This window comes from Schistocerca gregaria, chromosome 6 (assembly GCF_023897955.1).
Source record: "Schistocerca gregaria isolate iqSchGreg1 chromosome 6, iqSchGreg1.2, whole genome shotgun sequence".
Taxonomy (NCBI): domain Eukaryota; kingdom Metazoa; phylum Arthropoda; class Insecta; order Orthoptera; family Acrididae; genus Schistocerca; species Schistocerca gregaria.
Window position 1 is genome coordinate 244,897,732 of NC_064925.1, and position 23,803 is coordinate 244,921,534.

The 23,803-nt window shown below is 40.4% G+C and overlaps 1 protein-coding gene across 2 annotated transcripts in view; it reads left to right on the plus strand.

Annotated features, from left to right (window-relative positions):
* Positions 1 to 23,803, plus strand: part of LOC126278126 (signal-induced proliferation-associated 1-like protein 2) — a 788,230-nt gene that overhangs the window by 710,389 nt on the left and 54,038 nt on the right. For both annotated transcript variants that reach the window (XM_049978014.1, XM_049978015.1), the window contains 8 exons: positions 1,909 to 2,036; positions 2,208 to 2,332; positions 6,902 to 7,140; positions 7,562 to 7,665; positions 18,926 to 19,083; positions 19,180 to 19,286; positions 19,804 to 19,938; positions 20,825 to 21,104. In XM_049978014.1, coding sequence (XP_049833971.1) covers positions 1,909 to 2,036; positions 2,208 to 2,332; positions 6,902 to 7,140; positions 7,562 to 7,665; positions 18,926 to 19,083; positions 19,180 to 19,286; positions 19,804 to 19,938; positions 20,825 to 21,104 — 1,276 coding nt within the window. The remainder of the gene's footprint in view (positions 1 to 1,908; positions 2,037 to 2,207; positions 2,333 to 6,901; positions 7,141 to 7,561; positions 7,666 to 18,925; positions 19,084 to 19,179; positions 19,287 to 19,803; positions 19,939 to 20,824; positions 21,105 to 23,803) is intronic.

The following is a 23,803-nucleotide window of genomic DNA, read 5'->3' on the forward strand; positions in this document are numbered from 1 at the left end:
AAAGTACCCTGTATATCAATATGAAGTACATGGTAGAGGGTAGTTAACAATCCATTGTACTGTATGTGATTGAATGGGCATTTGAAATGACTTCCATGGTATAATTTGTTTTGAATAAGTTTGTTTATGTTAACTCAAACACGCGATCTAGTGTCTGTCACGAAAAACACATTATTTCAATTTCTTAATTTTTAAAGTTTACCTTATTTACAACACTAATCTAGTATTTTACGTTAAAATATTATGGTACGGTCCCATCTAGGTGTGGTGTAATAATGAAAAATATTATTAAAAACATTGACGGAAGTACGGAAATAACACAAATGGATTCACACTTCAAGCTAATTTTGAGGAAGCTCGTAGATGTAATGCATCAGAGTTTTGAACAATCACAGCCCTGTCTTCACATCTTCAAAAGTGTATCTTCACAGCCTTGTTCTACACCAATTAGTGTGTCTAACCTTACAGGTACACTCCTGATGGATGCTAAAATGTGCTCTTGGGTCTCTGAATAGCACTGACAAGCCCTTCTTCCCAAACATGCTCTATAGGGTTCGAATTGGGGCTTCAAACCAAAGCTTCATCCACGAGCTCCTAAAAAAAATTGTACCTCCTTTAGAAATACAAAGTGCCATCCTTCAATTTTTGGAGATTAACAAAGAATTGCAAAAGCAAATGGAGGGTCATGGGATAAACACAGTGGCTGGTTAATGGTACAACAAACACAACCGCCGTTTGGGCTGCCAGAGTTGACACAACTTAGATTTCTAATATACAGGATGTAACACAAAACTATTTTATGGGAATGGTTTTAGATAGCTTTAGTAAATGTTACAAACTGATTTATGTAATACACAGCTGTAACGGTAAATCTCATTAGGGATGATCAATTTCAGTCTAGGATCAGACCACCATTGGGTACAGAAACCATCGCAGTTACACATTTGTGTAATTGGCATAATGATTATCAGATGTATGTTGTCCCATCTTTTATACTGGCTGTAAATACATTGTTCTGTCCATTTGTGGGGTATAATCATTCTCTGAACAAAGCGACGTGCAGCTGAAACGGTTTTTGGACCCTTGATGATCTGATCGTAGACTGAAATCAATTCTCTCTCTTAAAATATACCATTACAGCTGTGAATTGAATAATGCAGTTTTTAACATGTATCAAAATTGGAAATGGTTGTTTAGGGTTCCCAAGCACAAGATTTTTATTTTAGTGCGTATCACAAGTAGCTAAAATTGACATGGCGGAATGTGTATGGAGGAATTGGGGAGGAGGGGGTCGCATCAAATAAATCACTTGTGTGGGGGAAATATTTCTGAACCGGCCATGATACAGACTGCAGACGAAAACCACTCAATCTATGTGGCTGAGATTATCGCAGTCTTGCAAGAGTCCGACAAACTCATCCTTCGTTAATATTTCAGATTCTGAGAGTGAACAACAAGCACTATGTAAAGTCTGTGGGCTGAAGATGACAACAACAACAACAACAACAGCCTACTAAAAATCACTTTCACTGGCTTTATACAGTAATCTGTATCTTTTGATTGACAGATGAGTCCTGACCTTTTTCTTAGACCACAATGCTGTTGGTTTGCAGTGATTCATTACTACTGCAATGCCAGTCCTATCTTCTGGTAGTCACTGGCCATTGGCTAAGTGTGTGATCTGGTGAATGGCAGGGTTGTGAGATGGATCCAGCTTGTGCTATTATCACTTCGACAAATTTGCTCTTAATCTTCAAAACGGTTCTCTCTCTCTCTCTCTCTCTCTCTCTCTCTCTCTCTCTCTCTCTCTCTCTCTCTCTCTCTCTCTCTCTCCCACCCTCCCCACCCTCTTCCCCACCAATAACAGAGTAATGACCATAAGTGATATAATTTTCTTATTTTTCTCAGAGCATCAAAACTGGTTTGGTGTGGATGAGAACCTTGGACCAATTGCTGTAAGTCTGAGGAGAGAACGATTAGAGAGGGGAGAAGCATCACCTACGTATCTTTATAGGCTGCTTATCAGGACAACTGAGGTAAGCAAAAATGTTAGTTATTTACAGGGAAAGAATCAATATTTTTTTTCTGTTAAGTTTGTCTTCAGTGTATGATTCATATATAGTTTCATTAATTCATACACATAGGAGGGTACACAATTGTTAGTAATACAAATGTTTCATGTAAATTATATTTTTCTTTCTTCGCAGCTCCTAACACTGAGAGGATCTGTTCTAGAGGATGCAATACCAAACATTAAACCTTCAAATAGTAACAAGGGAATGTGTACAAAGGAAGTACTGGAATACATAGCACCTGAAATACAATTGTCATGGTAAGAACCAATTTTATACTCATTGAGTTTTCTTTTCTGACATTGTGTAAGAAAATACACATCTAGTGATTGCTATAATAATACATAGACAGCTATATTGTAATCTTGTAATTTGCTGCAATAGGCATTCATGGATCTTAACTGCATGGTAAGGATAGAGGTTTTATTGAGTCATCAGTTATCTGACTAGTTTGATGCAGCCCACCATGAATTCCTCTCCTTTTCCAACTTTCTTATCTCAGAGTAGCACTTGCAAACCTACATCCTCAATTATTGGCTGGATGTATTCCAATCTCTATCTTCCTCTACAGTTTTCGCCCTCTACGGCTTCCTCTAGTACCATGGAAGTCATTCCATGATGTCTTAACTGATGTCCTATCTTCCGCCTCCTCCTCCTTGTCACTGTTTTCCACATATTCTTTTCCTCTCAGATTCCATGCAGGACCACCTCATTCCTTATCTTATCAGTCCACGTAATTTTCAACACTCATCTGTAGTATCACATCTCAAATGCTTAGATTCTCTTCTGTTCCAGTTTTCCCACTGTCCACATTTCACTGTCAAAAATGTACATTCTCAGAAATTTCTTCCTCAAATTAAGGCCTATGTTTGATACTAGTGTAGACTTCTCTTCTTCAGGAATGCCATTTTTGCCAGTGCTCGTCTGATTTTGATGTATTCCTTGCTCTGTCCGTCACTGATTATTTTACTGCATAGGTAGCAGAATTCATTAACTTCATATACTTTGTAACCATCAATCCTGATAAGTTTCTCACGGTTTTCATTTGTGCTACTTCTCATTACTTTTGTCTTTCTTCAGTTTACTCTCAATCCATATTCTGTACTCATTAGACTGTTCATTCCATTCAGCGGTTCATGTAAGTATCCTACACTTTCAATCAGGATAGCCCATGTCATCAGCAGATTGTATCATTGATATCCTGTCACCTTGAGTTTTAATTCCACTCTGTTTTTTCTCCCTGTCATTGCTTTGTTGATGAACAGATTGAACAGTAGTGGTGAAAGAGTGACTATATCCCAGTCTTACACCTTTTTTAATCCTAGCACTTTGTTCTTTGTCATCTACTCTTATTATTCCCTCTTGGATCTTGTACATATTGTATATTACCCTGTAGCTTACCCATATTTTTCACAGAATTTCGAACATCTTGCATCATTTTACATTGTCAAAAGCTTTTTCCCAGTTGACAAATCCTGTGAATGTATCTTGATTTTTCTTTAGTCTTGCTTCCATTATCAACCGTAAGGTCAGAATTGGCTCTCTGGTGCCTTTTCCATTCCTAAAGCCAAACCGATAGTCATCTACCACATTGTCAATTTTCTTTTCTATTCTTCCATTTATTATTCTTGTCAGCAGCTTGGATGCATGAGCTGTTAAGCTCATTGTGTTATAATTCTCTCTCTTCTCAGCTCCTGCAGTTTTAGAAATTGTGTGGATGAAATTTTTTCAGGTCAGTCGGTATGTCACTAGACTCATACATTCTGCACACCAACTTGAATAGTCAGTTTGTTGCAACTTTCCCCAATGATAGGAATTCTGATGAAATGTTATCCATCTCTTCTCTTGTTTCTTCTATCACATCAGACAAATATTACCCCTCATAGAGGCTTTCGGTGTACTCTTTCCACCTATTCGCTCTGTCCTGCACATTTAACAGTGTAATTCCAATTGCACTCTTTAATGTTACCACCCTTGCTTTTAATTTCTATGAAGGTTGTTTTGATTTTCCTATATGCTGAGTCAGTCCTTCCAACAATCTTTTTTTTAATTTTTTATTTTTATATTTTTATTTCTTCACATTTTTCATGCAGCTATTTCATCATAGCTTCCCTGCACTTCCTGTTTATTTCATTCCTCAGTGGCCTGTATTTCTGTATTCCTGAATTTCCCTGAACATTTGTGTATTTCCTTCTTTCATCGATCAACAGAATGGTCTCTTCGCAGTTACCTTCTTTGTACCTGTGTTTTTCATTTCAACTTCTGTGATTGCCATTTTTAGAGATGCCCATTTTCCTTGAACTCTGTACTGCCAACTGAGTGATTCCCTATTGCTGTATCTACACCCTTAGAGAACTTAGTCTATCTCATCATTCCTTAACACTTCCATACTCCACTTGCTTGCATATTGACTCTTTCTGACTAATCTCTTAAACTTCAGCCTACTCTTCATCACTATTACATTGTGATTTGTGTCTGTATCAGCTCCTGGGTACACCTTACAATACAGTATCTGATCTTGGAGTCTCTGTCTGACCATGATGTAATTAAATTGAAATATTTCCACATCAACTGGCCGTTCCCAAGTATACTTCCTGCTCTTTTGATTCTTGAACAGAGTATTCTGTTACTAGCTGAAATTTATTACACAACTCAATTAGACTTTCTCCTCTCTCCTCGTCCCAAGCCCGTGTTCTCTTGTAACCTTTTCTTCTCCTCCTTCCCCTACAACTGCATACCAGTCTCCCATTGCTATTAGATTTTCATCTCCCTTTACGTACTGTATTAACCATCTCTACATCCTCATCTTCAGCATGCGATGTCGGCATGTTTGCCTCAACTATCATTGTCGGTGTTGGTTTGCTTTAGACTCTAATAAGAGCAACCCTGTCACTGAACTGTTCACAGTAGCACACTCTCTGCCCTATCTTCCTATTCACAACAAATCCTACCCCTGTTACACCATTTTCTGCTGCTGTTGATAACACACTATACTCATCTGACCAGAAATGCTTATCTTCTTTCCATTTCCCTTTTCAGATGTTCTAGTTTCCCTGTAATGGTTAAACTCCTGACATTCCACACCCCAATGCATCAACATAAGTTATAAACCTATAGGGTGTTTCAGAGAATGTGTGTATTTTGAATGCCTATGACTAGGAAACTTGGGACACACACATTTACGAAACTTTCACATCTATATTCTTGGTTCTGTGGTGGTGTTGGTGCATAAACATTGTCCTTAATGAAATTCTGTAGGAAGAAATTGCAAGGTGTCAAATTCAGTGGCTGTGGAGGCCAGCTGAGAAATGCTAAGTCGCTGGCTATTTGACAACCAATCCAACAGCTTGGTGGAGTTTTTCAAATATTAATCCACTTGGTGACTCCAGGGAGGCGGTGCTTGTTGAAAAATGTTGTCCTCATTCATCCTTGGAGACAAATTTTGTAACAAAATAAGATAATGTTGGCATTTAACTGTATTTCCATCAAAGAAGAATGGGGCATTAACAGAAGAGTGGAATATTGAACAAAAAAAGACTTTCGGTGAATCTCGTATATGTGCATATGGGTTCTATTGGTCCCAGATTCGAACATTGTGTTTGTTTACTGTCCCCTAAGGTGGAAAGTCACTTCATCACTGAACATGATATTGCATGAAAGTGTTATTGTCAATAGCATTCTGAAACTCACCAGAAAATGGTACATTTTTGCATTTGGTATCATGATGTAGAGCCTGTAACAACCCTAACTTGTACAGCTTGGTAGCCAATAGATGTCTCAAAACATGCCAAATTGTTGTAGGCAGTTGTACTTCCTGCCTCGCACGAGGAGTTGATTTGTTTGTAAGACTATGTTGGAAAGAAATTTGAATATATATGACATTTTTGTCAGACATGAGGGCAGCCAGGATTCTTTCCTTCACATAAGCATTTCGTGTCCACATTGTTGACACCACCAAGTGCATATGTGCCATCCATTTGGAGGATCATTTTGGTACCTCAGCCTGAAATGTGTTTGCCCTGTACTCATAGAATTACACTTCACAAGCAACAGAGTATTTTTACTGTGGTGTAGCAATTTTGCAATGTATGATGGTAACCAAACAACCATAAGACAACAGTCATTGAGTGAAAATAAACTAGATGATGTATTCATCCCTCCAGTAACAGAGGTGTGGCACAGTGATGGATAGTTTCGACAACATAATACTTTGTAATTAATATTCATCTTGAAATGCCCTGTACTTATGGCATGAAACATATCAAAATTGAATTACTGTAATATTGACTGCAGCAGGTGAATTAGAAGGAAACACTTAGGCTTGCCAGTAGATACTGGTAACCATTGTTTTTATTTAAAATGCTATCCACAGAAAGACAAGTTGGTAGTTGTACAACCATATTGATGCAAAAAACTTTAGTTAATATGCAAGTTTCTGTTAATTTGTCGTTGATCAGAAAGAACAATGACACTTGATGGGGAGAAAGCAAGTGTTTTACAGTCAGACATATGGGTGTGTAAATGGCTTGTTGTGTGGATTCTTATTAAGTTAAACATTACATTCTCATTTTTAGTGCATAAATAGTTTATAGTCTTTTAATTTTTCTTTGCTGTTCAATCATTTGTGCTCAAAGTTAAAATTTTCTCTCTTGCTTTACAGTTGAGAAATAGATTGTGACATTCAAAACTATGCTTGTAGCTTCTAAGACAATGCAAATGTAATTCAGTGTGAATTTAACGAATGAACGTAGTTCATTTTAATGTACAAAAGTATTGGAAAATTACTTTATTGAAACAAGTTGGATTTTATTATTTTGCTACGGTTACAGCCTGCGTCTTGGGATTGCATCACCTCAGACAGAAGCGCAGCTATTGAAACTCGATGAACAGGCATTAATAAGACACTACAAAGTTGGTGTGCTTTATTGCCGAGCAGGGCAGTCTTCTGAAGAAGACATGTACAATAATGAGGATGCAGGTCCTGCGCTGGTAGAGTTCCTCGACACTGTAGGTCAGCGAGTAAGACTGCGTGGTTTCGACAAATATCGAGCTGGACTTGACAACAAGAGTAAGTACTCTGTGAAATGATGTGTTGTCATCAACTTTTGATGAAAGGTCCTTGTTACTCATTTTGTTTAAGGAAAAAACTCTCGATACCTAAAACGCAATTTGTTGTAGTGACTTAAATGTGCTTGGTGTATTGATGTACTGTAATTTCACATCATTAATAAATGCCATGTATATTATGTAAACTTTTTAGAGTAACTGACAATGAACCATCAAACTGCAATACAAGCTGTCCTCCATGTATATGTGGTGACACTTCCTCATGAGTTTCCATTTTAAAATTTACTATGGTATTTCCTGATGTGTTGCTAGCAATATGACATGTTACTAAGCTATAAATCGGATAATTCCTTCAGGACTATAATATTCAAGAGGAAACAATGTTCCATGTAATATTTTACATAAATGTTTATTTTTTCTAGCGGACTCGACCGGTCTCTACTCCGTATATGCTCAGTATCAAGACTGTGAAATAATGTTCCACGTATCCACATTACTGCCCTTCACACCAAACAATAGGCAGCAGGTAAGATAAATGATTATTCAGATAGTTTTAATTGATTTTGATAATGCCTTTTGTTTTATCAGTTTTTGATGAACTATGCCATTTGTTTCTTAATTGCTGTATAAGTAGACAATCATTCAGTTTTGGCTTAAGAGTGATTAATTCCATTGATAACAATAAAATAACACAAACACACCACTGTACAAGGTCTTCAAATGTTTTTGAGTTTGTCACTACACAGGCGCCAATGGATCAGTACTTGTTGGGGGATTAGACAGTGGTAAAACACCGCACTGTTTAACATGTAGTAGCATAAATCATCCATTCTGTCATGGTGGCTGACTGCTTACCATTAGTGGCACAAATATTGACATGATTATTTGTAGTTCACTTTTAAGTTTGGCAGATGGTGCAAGACATCATTTTCAGATTTCACTCCCGAAAGTGCGTGGTGAAAAATGAGCAGCTAAATCTTTGACTCTGATTTCTTATTTTATTATGATCGTGATTCCTCACTTTGTGATTGGAAGGCAACAGAATATTTTGGCATTCTGAGAAAAAATTGGTGTGAAACTTTTTGAAGGGATATTGCTATGGCAGAAACCACTTTTCTTTTAATCATACTCAACCCAAGTCCCTTACCATAGCCATGACACATTCCCCCTATTTTATGAGAACACACAATTAACGATCCTATTTTCTTCTGTCAGTTTTATCTGGTCATATTGGACAATAATACTTTAGAAGACAACAAATGTGTGTTTTGTTGGCAATGTGGTGGATGTGAAGGAAAAAATGTTCGTTGTTACAGTTCAGGTCTGAATTTTTGCCCCTGTTCCAACAACTGAGGATATTTCTTCAAATATGCTTGAAGATTTTTTTGTAATGTCCCTTATTGTCTGTTTGTAAATCGTTTCAGCAAATGATGTTCCATAAATACTAAAATATACTGTTGTGAAACAATTACTTAAGAAGAGAGATCAAACAAATTTTTTAGACTAGTGAACAAACTTTCTGCACGGTAGCTCCTCACAGGTCAGAGAGAAATTGATGGATAAGAGGAACATAGAGAACCTAAAAAGTCCACACCATTTTAAATAGACATTCATTTGGTTCCCAGACAAACATGCCAGGGAATTGTACTGTAGTTCTTTAGTGTTCATGTTCTGGAAACTCCTGTGATTTACTCAAATGACTTGAAATGTTTAGATCATGACACTCTCCTAACAAAAGCAGACCATTGTGTACATAGTAGAACAGATGTGTCGACTAATTTGCATCTAAGTAATAGAAGTTGGAGAAAATAATGTTTGATGCAAATACTATACCAGTTTTGCTGGAGTGGGACATATTAAGCATTGAATTACTGCAAGTCCATGCTAAGTCGTCTGTTTTAAATGTCCATAAATGACATCAACCTCATTTCAATTGCCATGAAAGAAATTATCCTCTCTTTTGGTAATTTCTTTTTTGGGACTTGTAGGAAATGGCTAATATGTCGCCTGCTGTGTTTGTAGATTATGTAAACTAATGTCAGTCTGACGGATAAGAAGTTAATTTTAAAAAATAAAGAGAATACTCATACAGTTATTTAATTGGATGGGGAAAAAATCTACTCACCAAGTGGTGGCAGAACACACACATAAGACTGTTGTAATTGGCAAGTTTGTGCAAAAAGTGGCTCCTCCTTCAGACAAGGGTTGAAGGGGAAGGAAAAGGACTGGAGAGGTCAAGGAAAAGGGGCAGATTTTGAGAAAGTCACCCAGAACTGCAGGTCAGGGGAGACACTCCATACTGGACGAGAAGGAAAGAACTTCACACAATTTAATATTAAAATTCAGGAAGCAAAAGATATAGTAAGTAGAGTTGCACTCATTATTGATTAATACAGTGTGCTTTATAAGGAACAAGAGAATACACCATTAAAATGTAGAATTCAACAAAGTCACGAAGTATTTTACACAGTTGAGCAACCTTTGCCTTATGTCTAGTTCCATTATTTGATAAAGATACTAACAGAGCTGCTTGCAGGCATGCTTTTATTCATTGCTGTCTTACAGTTCAACTTTAAGGTAACCAGTGCACTAATTTCCAGTTCTAATAAGAAAGTGATCTGAATTTTAATAGTTGTCCATCCAAGTTATTCAGAAAGAACCAGCAGAAATCTCTCCTGAAAATTAGAAATATTCACACTGACAAGTAGCAATTTTTTTCCATCGTGTACTTTATTGCCAGGAAACATGATAGTTCATTTGGATTCAGATTAAAATTCAGAGTGAATTCTTCGTGTTCACACCTGTTTTTTTCTGTGAGGGTCCCCTGTAGGGTTTGAGCTCCATTCTCCAAAATTTTTCCGAAGAGTGAGCCAATTGGGTAAGGGTGCCTTACATGGTGCATCATGTCTATCGTGCATTGAGACCTTTAGTATCCTTCGTCGTCGTGGATCTGCAGTTTCGCTCATTCTCCAGCTCCCCAGGGAAGCGTCCTGGGACCTCTACTGTTCCTGATCTATATAAATGACCTGGGTGACAATCTGAGCAGTTCTCTTAGGTTGTTCGCAGATGATGCTGTAATTTACCGTCTAGTAAGGTCATCCGAAGACCAGTATCAGCTGCAAAGCGATTTAGAAAAGATTGCTGTATGGTGTGTCAGGTGGCAGTTGACGCTAAATAACGAAAAGTGTGAGATGATCCACATGAGTTCCAAAAGAAATCCGTTGGAATTCGATTACTCGATAAATAGTACAATTCTCAAGGCTGTCAATTCAACTAAGTACCTGGGTGTTAAAATTACAAACAACTTCAGTTGGAAGGACCACATAGATAATATTGTCGGGAAGGCGAGCCAAAGGTTGCGTTTCATTGGCAGGACACTTAGAAGATGCAACAAGTCCACTAAAGAGACAGCTTACACTACACTCGTTCGTCCTCTGTTAGAATATTGCTGCGCGGTGTGGGATCCTTACCAGGTGGGATTGACGGAGGACATCGAGAGGGTGCAAAGAAGGGCAGCTCGTTTTGTATTATCGCGTTATAGGGGAGAGAGTGTGGCAGATATGATACACGAGTTGGGATGGAAGTCATTACAGTATAGACGTTTTTCGTCGCGGCGAGACCTTTTTACGAAATTTCAGTCACCAACTTTCTCTTCCGAATGCGAAAATATTTTGTTGAGCCCAACCTACATAGGTAGAAATGATCATCAAAATAAAATAAGAGAAATCAGAGCTCGAACAGAAAGGTTTAGGTGTTCGTTTTTCCCGCTCGCTGTTCGGGAGTGGAATAGTAGAGAGATAGTATGATTGTGGTTCGATGAACCCTCTGCCAAGCACTTAAATGTGAATTGCAGAGTAGTCATGTAGATGTAGATGTAGATGTTGGGTGAGGTCACCCTCCTGGATGTATTATTCTCCATCCACTGTGCAGTTTTTTCTTTCTTTTTTTCTGCACAGATGATGACAATGGACCTGTTTGCATGTTTGCTCCAGTCTTCCAGTTTGGTAGCCAGCCCATTGTGGTGGGGTTGCCATGTAACCTCTGGGGGGTTGTAGCTCCCTGACTACACATGTATCACTCTGCTGATGCCTGCACTGTTAACTCTCCATGTATGCCAAGGAGTAGATGCCCATCTCCCTGGGGCATCAGGACTCCTGGCAATTGTCATCCTGCCATGTTGCCTTTGCTGAGGCTGGGTTGCCCCTGTGGAGAGGGCCACTGGTCAGAGTGGGTGGCATCGGGGCAGATGACATGCTATGAAGCATACATCACCACCACTTGCTGGTGGTCAAACAATAGCAGTCTCCAAGTGTTCAAGATCTCTCTTTAATACAAGGAAATATGACCTCAAATCGTTCCTCTCCCTGGCCACACCATTGGAGGTATGCCAGGCTAAGGATGGCAGTGAACCTTATTCGCTCCAGTACCTTGTATGTACGAGAGCTGATGGGGAATTTTTTGCGTCAATGAAGCCTCAGTTTTTTGTGGAGCATTTAGAGGATAAGTTTGGGGAGGTGAAGGGATTGTCCAAAATGAAATCTGGGTCAGTTCTGATAAAAACAGCGTTGTCTGCCCAGTCATAGGCACTATTCGCCTGTGAGAAGCTGGGGATATTTCTGTTTCCATCGCAGCCCATAAGAGCTTAAATTTGGTCTAGAGTATCATATTCCACAGGGACATCCTTTTGCTGTCTGATGATGAGTTGCGCACCAACTTAGAGCGACAAGGTGTTCATTTTGTCTGGCACGTCCATAGGGGTCCAAAGCTGCCTTCATTTTGGCCTTTGATGGTGACACATTACCAGAGGAGGTATACTGCCATGATGTAACGCTGTATATCTCTCTTTTGAGGCGGCGCTTTAAATGCTGGAGGTTCGGGCATACGTCTTCCTGCTGTACTTCCAGTGTCACATGTCCTGATTGTGGACGACCTTCACATTCTAATACTCCACGAGTCTCACCTCCCATCTGTGTCAACTGCGGAGAGCACCCTTCTCCTCACTGGACTGCAGGACTCTCCAGAAAGAAAGGAAAATAGTAAAATAAAAGATCCTGGACCGACTGACGTACACTGAGGCTAAAGAGGAAGGCTCTATACTGTGCATATGACATCATCGTACACCCCCCAATGATTTGAGCCCCATCAGTTCCGCCATTTGTAGATGGCTCTCAAAGCTGTATGACTACACCTGTGCCCTTGATGGTGGGGGGGGGGGGGGGGGGGGGGGCGGCACTTCTATCCCTGTTGCTCCCGAATTGCCTACTTTGGGAGCAATGCCCTCCAACCATCAGTCCCCACTTCTCAGCCGGAGAAGTGTCAGTCTTCAGGAAGGGGCCCCTTGGGTCACTCCTGTCCCATGTTCCTACGAGTGGGACAGAGGAAACCTCCAGAATGAGATTTTCACTCTGCAGTGGAGTGTGCACTGATATGAAACTTCCTGGCAGATTGAAACCGGGACCTTTGCCTTTCGCGGGCAAGTGCTCTACCATCTGAGCTACCGAAGCACAACTCACGCCCGATACTCACAGCTTTACTTCTGCCAGTACCTCATCTCCTACCTTCCAAACTTTACAGAAGCTCTCCTGCGAACCTTGCAGAACATCCTCCAGGCTGTGGCTAAGCCATGTCTCCGCAATATACTTTCTTTCAGGAGTGCTAGTTCTGCAAGGTTTGCAGGAGAGCTTCTGTAAAGTTTGGAAGGTAGGAGACGAGGTACTGGCAGAAGTAAAGCTGTGAGTACCGGGCGCGAGTCGTGCTTCGGTAGCTCAGATGGTAGAGCACTTGCCCGCGAAAGGCAAAGGTCCCGAGTTCGAGTCTCGGTCGGGCACACAGTTTTAATCTGCCAGGAAGTTTAAAGAGGAAACCTGTCAGGGGCTGAAGTGTCCACAGGCAGTTAGCTGGTTGTAGGACTTCGTGACCCTCCTCAATCTGAGACTAAATCAGTGAAGCCCTCCCAGCTGAAGAAACCTAAGGAGCAGTGAAATAAACCTAAAAAGAAAATGGCACCCAAGAACCAAGACATTGCGGTGGAACCTACACCACCATTCCCTACAAGCTCTGCGCCTACACTTATGCCTGAGGATGAGGTGGAGTTTCTGGTGCCCACTGAGATCTCACTGGACCCTCTGACACAATGGATATTGATCACACAGGTGCTCAGTCTGGTGGCAGCAGGTGACCTTGAGGTGTAAACTGCCTCCTTGATAGTTTCAAGCCTTCCCAGCCTCATGGTAACGTCATCCTCCAGTGGAATTTCTGCAGTTTCTTCCACCAACTGACTGAGCTATGACAGCTGTTAAGCTTTCCACCTTCTTTCTGCATTGCCCTCCAGGAAACCTGGTTCCGAGCAATGCGGACCCCTGCTCTTCGCACTATAGAGGATATTACAAAAATCATGGCGAGTATCATAGTGCGTTGCGTGGAGTATGCATCTGTCCTGAACTCGGTATGTAGTGTACCAATGCCCCTTCAAACTCCTCTCAAAGCTGAGGCTGTCAGGAAAAGGACAATGCCGGAAATAACCGCCTGCAACGTATATTTTCCTCCAGATGGTGGAGTACCCTTGAACATATTGGGTGCACTGATTAACCAACTCCTTAAACCTTATCTACTTCCGAGAGATTTTAACGCCCATAACCCCTTGTAGGGCACACCATGCTTACTGGCCGAGATGTCGAAAATTTGCTGTCTCAACTCGACCTCGACCTCTGCCTCTTAAATACAGCCAACCCCCCCCTCCCCCCTCCACACACACACACACACACACACACACACACACACACACACACACACACACACACACACACACACACACACACACACATTGCAGTGTGACTCATGGTACTTACTCTGCCATTGATTTATTACTTTGTATCTCAGGAATTCTTCCATCTGTCCACTGGAGGGCCCACAATGAGTTGTGTGGTAGTGACCACTTCCCCAGCTTCCTGTCACTCATTCAGCATCATTCCCCAGTCGCCTACTAGATGGCTTTAAATAAGGCAGACTGGGAAGCTGTCACCTCTGCCATCACCATTGAGTCTCCCCCACATGGTAACACTGATGTGGTGGCTGAATGAGTGATTAGAATGATCATTTCTACAGCGGAAAATGCAATCCCTTGTTCCGTAGGGAACCCCAGCGGAAGAAAATGCCTTGGTAGTGGCCAGAAATCGTTGTGGCCATTGAAGAGTGTGGACGAGCTCTACAGCAACATAAGCCATGGGGCACCTAATAGCCTTTAAACAGCTCTGTGCCTATGTTTGCCAGCTAATAAAAAGATGGAAAGAGGAGTGTTGGGCAAGGTACGTCTCAACCATTGGGTACCATATGTCGCCTTCACAAGTCTGGACGAAGATCAGACACGTCTTTGGGTACCAGACCCCACAGGTGTCCCTGGCATTAATATCACTGAAGTGTTATCTACTAATGCAAACACAACTGGCAAGCACTTTTCTGAGCACTATGCTCATCTCTCTGCATCGGAGAATTAGCCCCCTCCCCCCAACCTTTTGCACTCTAAAACAGTGGATGGAAGGAAAACTTCTTTCGTTCACTGCACACTGCAGTGAACCCTATAACGCTCTGTTTACTGTGTGGGAACTCCTCAGTGCCCTTGCACATTGCCCCTAAACAGCTCCTGGGCCAGATCGAATCCACAGTCAGATGATGAAACATCTCCCGTTGGCCTACCAGTGACATGTCCTTGTCATCTTCAACCACATCTGGTGCGATGGCATATTTCCGTCATAATGGTGGGAGAGCAATATTGTTCCAGTGCTTAAACCTAGTAAAATCCCACTTGATGTGGATAGCAATTGGCCCATTAGCCTCACCAACGTTCTTTTTAAGCTGCTAGAACATACGGTGAGTCAGCGCTTGTGTTTGCTCCTGGAGTCATGTGGCCTACTGCCTCCATGCCAGAGTGGTTTCTGCCAAGGTCACTCTCTTGCTGATAATCTAATGTCCTTCAAGTCTGCTATCCAGACAGCCTTTTCCAGATGCCAACAGCTGATCGCAGTATCTTTTGATTGAAGAAGAGCTTGGGTATGAGTGGGTTGTCTGGGGCCTGCTCCCAATTTTAATCAAAGACTTCCTTTCATTCCATACTTTCCCTGTCCAAGTTAGTGCCTTCCATAGTTCTCCCCATATTCAGGAGAATAGGGTTCCGCAGAGCTCCATATTGAGTGTGTCTCTATTTGTAGTGCCCATTAATGGTCTTGCAGCAGCTATGGGGCCGTCTGCCTTACTTTTTCTGTATGCAGACAACTTTCGTATTTCCTACTGCTCCTCCAGTACTGGTGCTGCTGAGTAGCGCCTCCAGGGCGCCATCCACAAGGCACAGTCATGGGCTCTAGCCCATGGCTCCTAGTTTTCAGGTGTGAAGTTGTATGTCATGCACTTCTGTCAGCACCACACAATTCGCCAGGAACCAGAACTTTATCTCGATGTTGATCTACTCATTGTAGTGGACACTTGTCGATTCTTAGGACAGGCTTTTGATGCCTGATTGACTTGGCTCCCTCATATTTCTCAGCTTAAGCGGAAGTGCTGACAGTACCTTAATGTCCTCTGCTGTCTGAACAACGCCACCTGGGGTGCAGATCGCGCTACGCTGCTGCAGCTCTACAGAGTCCTTGTTCAGCCTCATATTGACTAAGGGAGTATGATTTATAGTTCAGTGGCACCCTCAGCATTGTGATTACTAGACCCAGTGCACCACTGTGTAGTTAGACTAATGACAGGAGCTTTTTGGACGAGTCCAGCAATCATCCTGGAGTCCCTCCATTGCAGATCATGCACGCACAACTGCTCAAGAGTTAAACATACATTCATAGCCCTCCTGAGCATCCAAATTACCGTCTCCTTTTCCCAACCACAGTGGTTCATCTACCAAGTCGGTGGCCCAGGTCAGGGCTTACAAATGTGGTTTGTGCTCGATCCCTTCTGTGTGAATAGGGTCCATTTGCATACACTACCATGGTGTATACCTAAGCAGCAGCTGCACCTGGACCTTGTGCATGACCATAAGGACTCAGTTCCTCCCGAGGCTCTCCACTGTCACTTCCTCTCGATTCTTGATGCGTCCCGGGGCTTCGAAGTAGTTTACACCGATGACATGATGGTCATGTTGGCTTTGTCTATACTCACAGAGTACATACTTGAACAGTGCTCCTTCTCGGTTGGCTGCAGTGTTTCACTGCAGAGCTGGTGGCCATATCCTGTGCTCTTGAGCATATCTGTTTGTGCTCTGGTGAGTCGTTTATCTGTAGTGACTCCTTGACCAGCTTACAAGTTATTGACCAGTGTTATCCTAGCCGTCCTTTCATAGTGACCATCCAGGACTCCGTCTATACCCTGGAACAGTCCAGTCATTCAGTAGTGTTTTCTGGACCCAGCACACATTGGAATCCGTAGCATTGAACTTGCTAAAAAGGCTGGCCCAACAGGCTACAGGGAAACTACTTCTGGAGATCGGCACCTCTGGAAATGACCTGCATTCATTATTACACCGCAAGGTTTTTGGCTTTGGGAGATGGAGTGGCATAACCTCAGTATGAACAACAAACTTTCCATTAAGGAGACTACAAATGTGTGGAAGTCCTCCATTCACACCTCTCACAGGGACTCTGTGGTTCTCTGCTGGTGCCGCATTGGCCATGCTTGGGTGAGACATGGTTATCTCGTGCATTGTGAAGACCCACCTTAGTGTCAGTGTGATGCCCAGTTGATTGGCCAATATTCTGTTGCGCTGTCCTACTTTTGATGCCCTGCAACATAATCTTCAGTTAACAGATTCGTTACCATTAATTTTAGCTGACAACGCCTCACTGGCTGACGTTTTATATGTGGGGATGTGGAGGGGGGGGGGGGGGGGGTTCATCACTCTATCAAAGTTTTAGTGCATGTCCTTTGTCAGTCTGTGGTTTTAGGCTGGAGGTTTTAATGTGTTGCATAGTGGCTGCCTTAATCTTTTTTTCTGGTGATCAGCCAGCCACAGTTGTCTGCTCTCTTGTTTTAATACCTTCTACCAGCTTCTTTCATCTGTCTGTGGTTTTCTTGTTGTATTTGGTCCATTGTAGTGTTTGTTGCCCTTCTGTCGTTCTTGTGATTTTTCCTTTCCCACAGTTTTGTACTGCAAGTCTTGTTTGATTTATTCTTTTCCTGGTGGAATTGTTTTAATAGGAGCAAGGGACTGATGACCAAGCAGTTTGGTCTTTTTCCCCTCCTCTTTCCTTTAAACAAACAAACCAACCAACCATTTGGAATATATGTTGTGAACTTTTTAATGTAAAATCAATGCAATATTGACAATGTAGGAAAAGACAGATTGCTGCTTACCTTAAAGAAGACACATCAGGTTGCAGACAGGCCCAATTAAGACATGTAAAGCTTTCAGCCACTGCTTTCAACAAACACACACACACACACACACACACACACACACACACACACACACACACACACACACACACACGACCGCCAACTCCCACATCTTGGGCCCAATCATATTTACCTACATGCTTACGCAGCTTTATCACTACTATTACATTGAAATAGGTAATTATGGCTCTATGGAAGGCAGTATTGCTTTAACAATGAAACCAACAGATCAGACATAGCAGGAATCTATTCAGCTGCAAAAATGAAAATGTTTTATGCAGCTCAGTACTGTTCATTGCATGGATCTGTTAGAATGTTGGACGTAGCATCTTGCAGTTAATAGCATTGATATGTCAGTTTTATTCTGTATTATGATAAGACTGCAACCATTGGGTAAGATTTCCTTCACAGGAAAAAGCTCCTGGTCATTAAGCCTCTTCCAGCAGCTTAGACGATCATTTTGGCTAGGTTGTGCATTGGACACTGTCTTTTTAGCCATGACATTTGTTAAGTGGTGCTTCCCCACCGCTTTGCACTCACTCCACTCAACCTTTGTGTGCCATTTCCTGACAGAATGCCCTTTCCTTAACCCTTTACATTCTCATTTGTGTTTTACTTGCTATTTTAATTAAAGACACGTGAGCTGTCGATTGCATTTTACTTTTTATCTATCATAGCAATATGGTGAAGGCCATTTAATTTTTAGTTCAGGAGTTCCATTTCTCTGTGGCATATTTTTATAGACCTTTCTCCATGTCCCAGCTTTAGCTGTCTTCTCTTATGTCATTTGTGATTAACGTACAGTAATTTTTTTAAACTCCTTTCTTTGTCTTCGTGTTGTACAGTTCTAACATGGGCATGTATGACACTGGATGTTTTTGCACCCTAAAACGAGAGGGAGAGGGCACTGGACCTACATTTGACAGGAGGGAAGGTTCAAACTGTGGAAAACCTGATGGTACAATATTAAAAAAATCTTAATTTGTGAAACCTCTTTCCAGCTTGTTTAATGGATATGTCTTCCATCTGTTTGCATGTTGCAGTTTGAAAATCACTAAATCACTGAGGCTTTGGTGACAAAGTTGTCACTCTGACTAGTGTGCGTTTAGGGAACTTTGAGTGGTGATTGTTAAGTTTTATTTCAAAGTTTATCAGCGCACATGGCAGGCCTGTTCAAATGTTCTTCTCATCCTTAATGATCTTACATTTGTCATCAGTAATGGAAAGTGGCAATACTTTAGAAAATGTGCAACTCATAGCATATAGCAGTACTACTTGGAGAATGGTGCATTTCTTAGAATAGTTTGCCATAATGTACCCTTTGGCGCAACTTTTTTTTTTAAGGGCATTGAAGATACTATGATATATGTAATCCTGACTCATGTTTTTTTCCCCTGAAACAGCTGTTAAGGAAGAGGCATATTGGGAATGACATTGTAACTATAGTCTTCCAAGAGCCTGGTGCTCACCCATTCACACCAAAGAATATTCGTTCTCAGTTCCAACACGTCTTTATTGTTGTGAGAGTTGTGAATCCTTGTACAGAGAACACACAGTACCGGTAAGTGTCTTATCCAGTAGACAGATAGAATCCTATAATAAACTTATCATGACGCATAAATTTCCATATATATTTAATTTATGCTTCCTTTTGCAGTGTTGCTGTGAGTCGATCCAAAGAAGTACCTCCATTTGGACCACCAATCCAAGATGGAGCTACATTTCCTAAGTCCAAAGCTTTTGGGGATTTTTTATTAGCCAAAGGTAAATAGCATTATTCAGTAAAATTTTGCTACCCTATGAACACATTGTGTTATCTGAGTAAAGATATTCCACTCTGGAGCATACAAGTTAAGAAATTTTAGTAAGAAAAAGTTTAATGAATTTCAAGAATGGTTTGACAGAAAAACATTAAGAGTAATAAAATTGCATTTCCATTTCATATTGACTCAAAGTAGCATGTTGAAAAATCCTTCTTTATGATAAAGACAATGGTGAGGAACTAAATATTTATAAGATGGCCAGATCCAATCTCTTCGGCATTGGGAAACGGTTTCTAATAGGAGAGAATCTGAATGGAATGAAGTAGAAATTTCTTAGTGTGTTTGGGTTTCCCTTACTTTTTACTATCTTTCCCTCCCCTTGGATGAAATATCACAGCCCTACTTTAGTTACTTGTTTCAGCCATTCTGGAATATATCCTCAGTTGCAGTTAAAAATATTGTAATATTTTTATATTTAGTAGTGTGTAGTAAATGAATATGTCCACGTTTCATTACAGTAATCAATGCAGAAAACGCAGCCCATCGTTCAGAGAAATTTGCAACCATGGCAACTCGCACACGACAAGAGTACTTGAAGGATTTGGCATCAAATTACACTACTACTACTGTTGTGGAATCTGGTCAAAAATTCTGTTAGTAATTCCATTCAATTTATTTTTATTTTTTACTCATTGTTTACTAAAAGAATAATGTATAAGCTTGCTTAAACATCATATATTTGTATTTTCTACAAGCAAACAATTCACAATTCAGGTGAAAGTTAGTTTGTGCTGAAATATACGTACTAAAATTATATCCATCCTTTGGTTTATGAATTCAATCTTTCTGGGTTAGAAGACATTCTGGGCATTAACTTTGCAATGACTGTTATATACTTGTATAGAAGAATTATATTAAATCATCATATGCTTCTGTTTAAGATAGAGAAAAAGTACTTGATATTAATGTATAATAAATAACTTACTGTATCATTTTTTAATATATCAGTTTTTCTATCAGATGTGCTGTATACCCTGGGGGGACATAGCTGTTCAAACTGAAACATCTATGTTAAGGGTCATTGGTACGTGGAGAGCCTTTGAATGTTTACTAGTGAAATGACTTCAGCATGTGATGCAACTAATTAAACAGCTTTGAGCTACTGCTGGTATAAAATTGTGTGTATTACACTGAAAAATAAGCTTGCTACTCAAAATTCATGCATTAAGAAAATGAAATTTTTGTAACAGATCAAGAAAGAGTTTAATTGTTTCATCAAATACTTTCGATCACTTGGAATTATTAGTTATGACTTATGAGAAATAATTTTGTTTAAGTAATGTTATGACAAATTCATCTCAAAATGATTCATCATGTATTGCAATATTATAGTTGTAACCAATGTTGATCACTGTTGGCTTCACTTTTAAAATTTAATAGTGTCTTTGCTGCATGTGGACACTGCTCTTTACATCTAAGAATATTGACTTTAGCGAAGAAGAAAATCAATGTATTATCGATGAAATGTGTGTTTTTCAGCAATGCTGTCATTTGGCAGTAAGAAGAAAGAACGAGCCAGTGGCAATAATCCTGGTGGTTGCCCCATGGCATCTCTCTCAGCTTGGCAGCGAGGAGCTGTTGCTTGGCCAGTGCTGTTGGAGGATGGCGGTGGACAGCAAGTTTCTGCAGGTGTTACCGTCGTTCCGTGTTCACTTGGTGTTTCGGCTGATACATTACTGCTGGTCGACGAGCAGTCCCGGGATGTCGTCTTTGTCACCCCATGCAAAGCAATACTTGGCTGGCAGCTAAGTTCTAATAAGTATGCATTGAACAATTATAAAAGCACTTCTGTTATATATATTAAAATTTATGAAAAATGTAACTTCCAGAAAGAGTGATGTTTATGAATCCAAGCTAATGTATGCAGAACATTGTACCTGCAATAAGTTTTTAAAACTACAGAGAGAGTAATTTATCATCTTCTTTCTTCTACTTCTTAGTTTGATCTTCTTCTGTGGCCCAAGATTCTATTGTGAACCATCACATCTTCAACAATTTTCTGCCATGAGTGCTTTCCAATTTCTGTATCTCATTTTCTATAGATCTTGGACACCATCTATCAATGTGATTTTTAATCAGCCATGTCCCATGTACTGGGCAAGATTTCCAGTTAGTATCTTCTTTGGTACCTCTATATCACACATCAGTGCTACATACCTAGCCCATCTCACTTCAGCCGTGCTGAATACTATTTCTCTGATAGTTGGCTATTTTTACTGATTTACAGTTCATTGTTATACTGTCTCCTACACCTCACTCCTTCACAATGCCACCTTATTATTTCTCTCAAAGGCATTCAGCATGTTGGTGCCCATTATTATTTGTGGCTGGTTTTTAAGGACTGTGTGAACACTGGTCTTGCAAATGTTTCTTAGACAATTAAATTAGTACTGTGAGGTTAGTGCCTTGAAGAAAGTAGTTTTGTTAGAGCTATGAAGAAAGTAGTTTAGTTAGGACAAAATAAGCTTTCACCACTAGCTCTTGTTTAATTTTGCACAAGGTATCATTGTAGGTCACGGTCACCTCCAGGTATTTCAGGTACTCAGTGTTCCTCAATTCATAATCAGATAGTCACTGACTTTGACTGTGTCTTATGGATGCTCTTTTACATTTAGACTAATTGACTGTCGTAGATTAAAACTGAAGAAACTGCAAAAAGGTGGGAATTTAAGGATATGGGACCTGGATAAACTAAAAGAACCAGAGGTTGTACAGAGTTTCAAGGAGAGCATAAGGGAGCAATTGACATGAATGGGGGAAAGAAATACAATAGAAGAGTGGGTAGCTTTGAGGGATGGAGTAGTGAAGGCAGCAGAGGATCAAGTAGGTAAAAAGACGAGGGCTAGTAGAAATCCTTGGGTAACAGAAGAAATATTGAATTTAATTGATGAAAGGAGAAAATATAAAAATGCAGTAAATGAAAAATGCAGCAAAAAGGAATACAAACGTCTCAAATGAGATCGACAGGAATTGCAAAATGGCAAAGCAGGGATGGCTAGAGGACAAATGGAAGGATGTAGAGGCTTATCTCGCTAGGGGTAAGATAGATACTGCCTACAGGAAAATTAAAGAGACCTTTGGAGAAAAGAGGACCACTTGTATGAACATCAAGAGCTGAGATGGAACCCAGTTCTAAGCAAAGAAGGGATAGCAGAAAGGTGGAAGGAGTATATAGAGGATCTATACAAGGGCGATGTATTTGAGGACAATATTATGGAAATGGAAGACGATGTAGATGAAGATGAAATGGGGGATACGATATTGCGTGAAGAGTTTGACAGAGCAGTGAAAGACCTGAGTCGAAACAAGGCCCCCAGAGTAGACAACATTCCATTGGAACTACTGACGGCCTTGGGAGAGCCAGTCCTGACAAAACTCTACCATCTGGTGAGCAAGATGTATCAGACAGGCGAAATACCCTCAGACTTCAAGAAGAATATAATAATTCCAATCCCAAAGAAAGCAGGTGCTGACAGGTGTGAAAATTACCAAACTATCAGTTTAATAAGTCACAGCTGCAAAATACTAACGCAAATTATTTACAGACGAATGGAAAAACTGGTAGAAGCCGACCTCGGGGAAGATCAGTTTGGATTCCATAGAAATGTTGGAACACGTGAGGCAATACTGACCCTACGACTTAACTTAGAAGCTAGATTAAGGAAGGGCAAACCTACATTTCTAGCATTTGTAGACTTAAAGAAAGCTTTTGACAATGTTGACTTGAATACTCTGTTTTAAATTCTGAAGGTGGCAGGGGTAAAATACAGGGAGCGAAAGGCTATTTACAATTTGTACAGAAACCAGATGGCAGTTATAACAGTCGAGGGGCATGAAAGGGAAGCAGTGGTTGGGAAGGGAGTGAGACAGGGCTGTAGTCTCTCCCCGATGTTATTCAAGCAGTGAAGGAAACAAAAGAAAATTCGGAGTAGGTATTAAAATCCAGGGAGAAGAAATAAAAACTTTGAGGTTCGCCGATGACATTGTAATTCTGTCAGAGACAGCAAAGGACTTCGAAGAGCAGTTGAAAGGAATGGACAGTCTCTTGAAAGGAGGGTATAAGATGAACATCAACAAAAGCAAAACAAGGATAATGGAATGTAGTCTAATTAAGTCAAGTGATGCTGAGGGAATTAGATTAGGAAATGAGACACTTAAAGTAGTAAAGGAGTTTTGATATTTGGGGAGCAAAATAACTGATATGGTCGAAGTAGAGAGGATATAAAATGTAGACTGGCAATGGCAAGGAAAGCATTTCTGAAGAAGAGAAGTTTGTTAACATCGAGTATAGATTTAAGTGTCAGGAAGTAATTTCTGAAAGTATTTGTATGGAGTGTGGCCATGTATGGAAGTGAATCATGGACGATAAATAGTTTGGACAAGAAGAGAATAGAAGCTTTCAAAATGTGGTGCTATAGAAGAATGCTGAAGATTAGATGGGTAGATCACATAACTAAT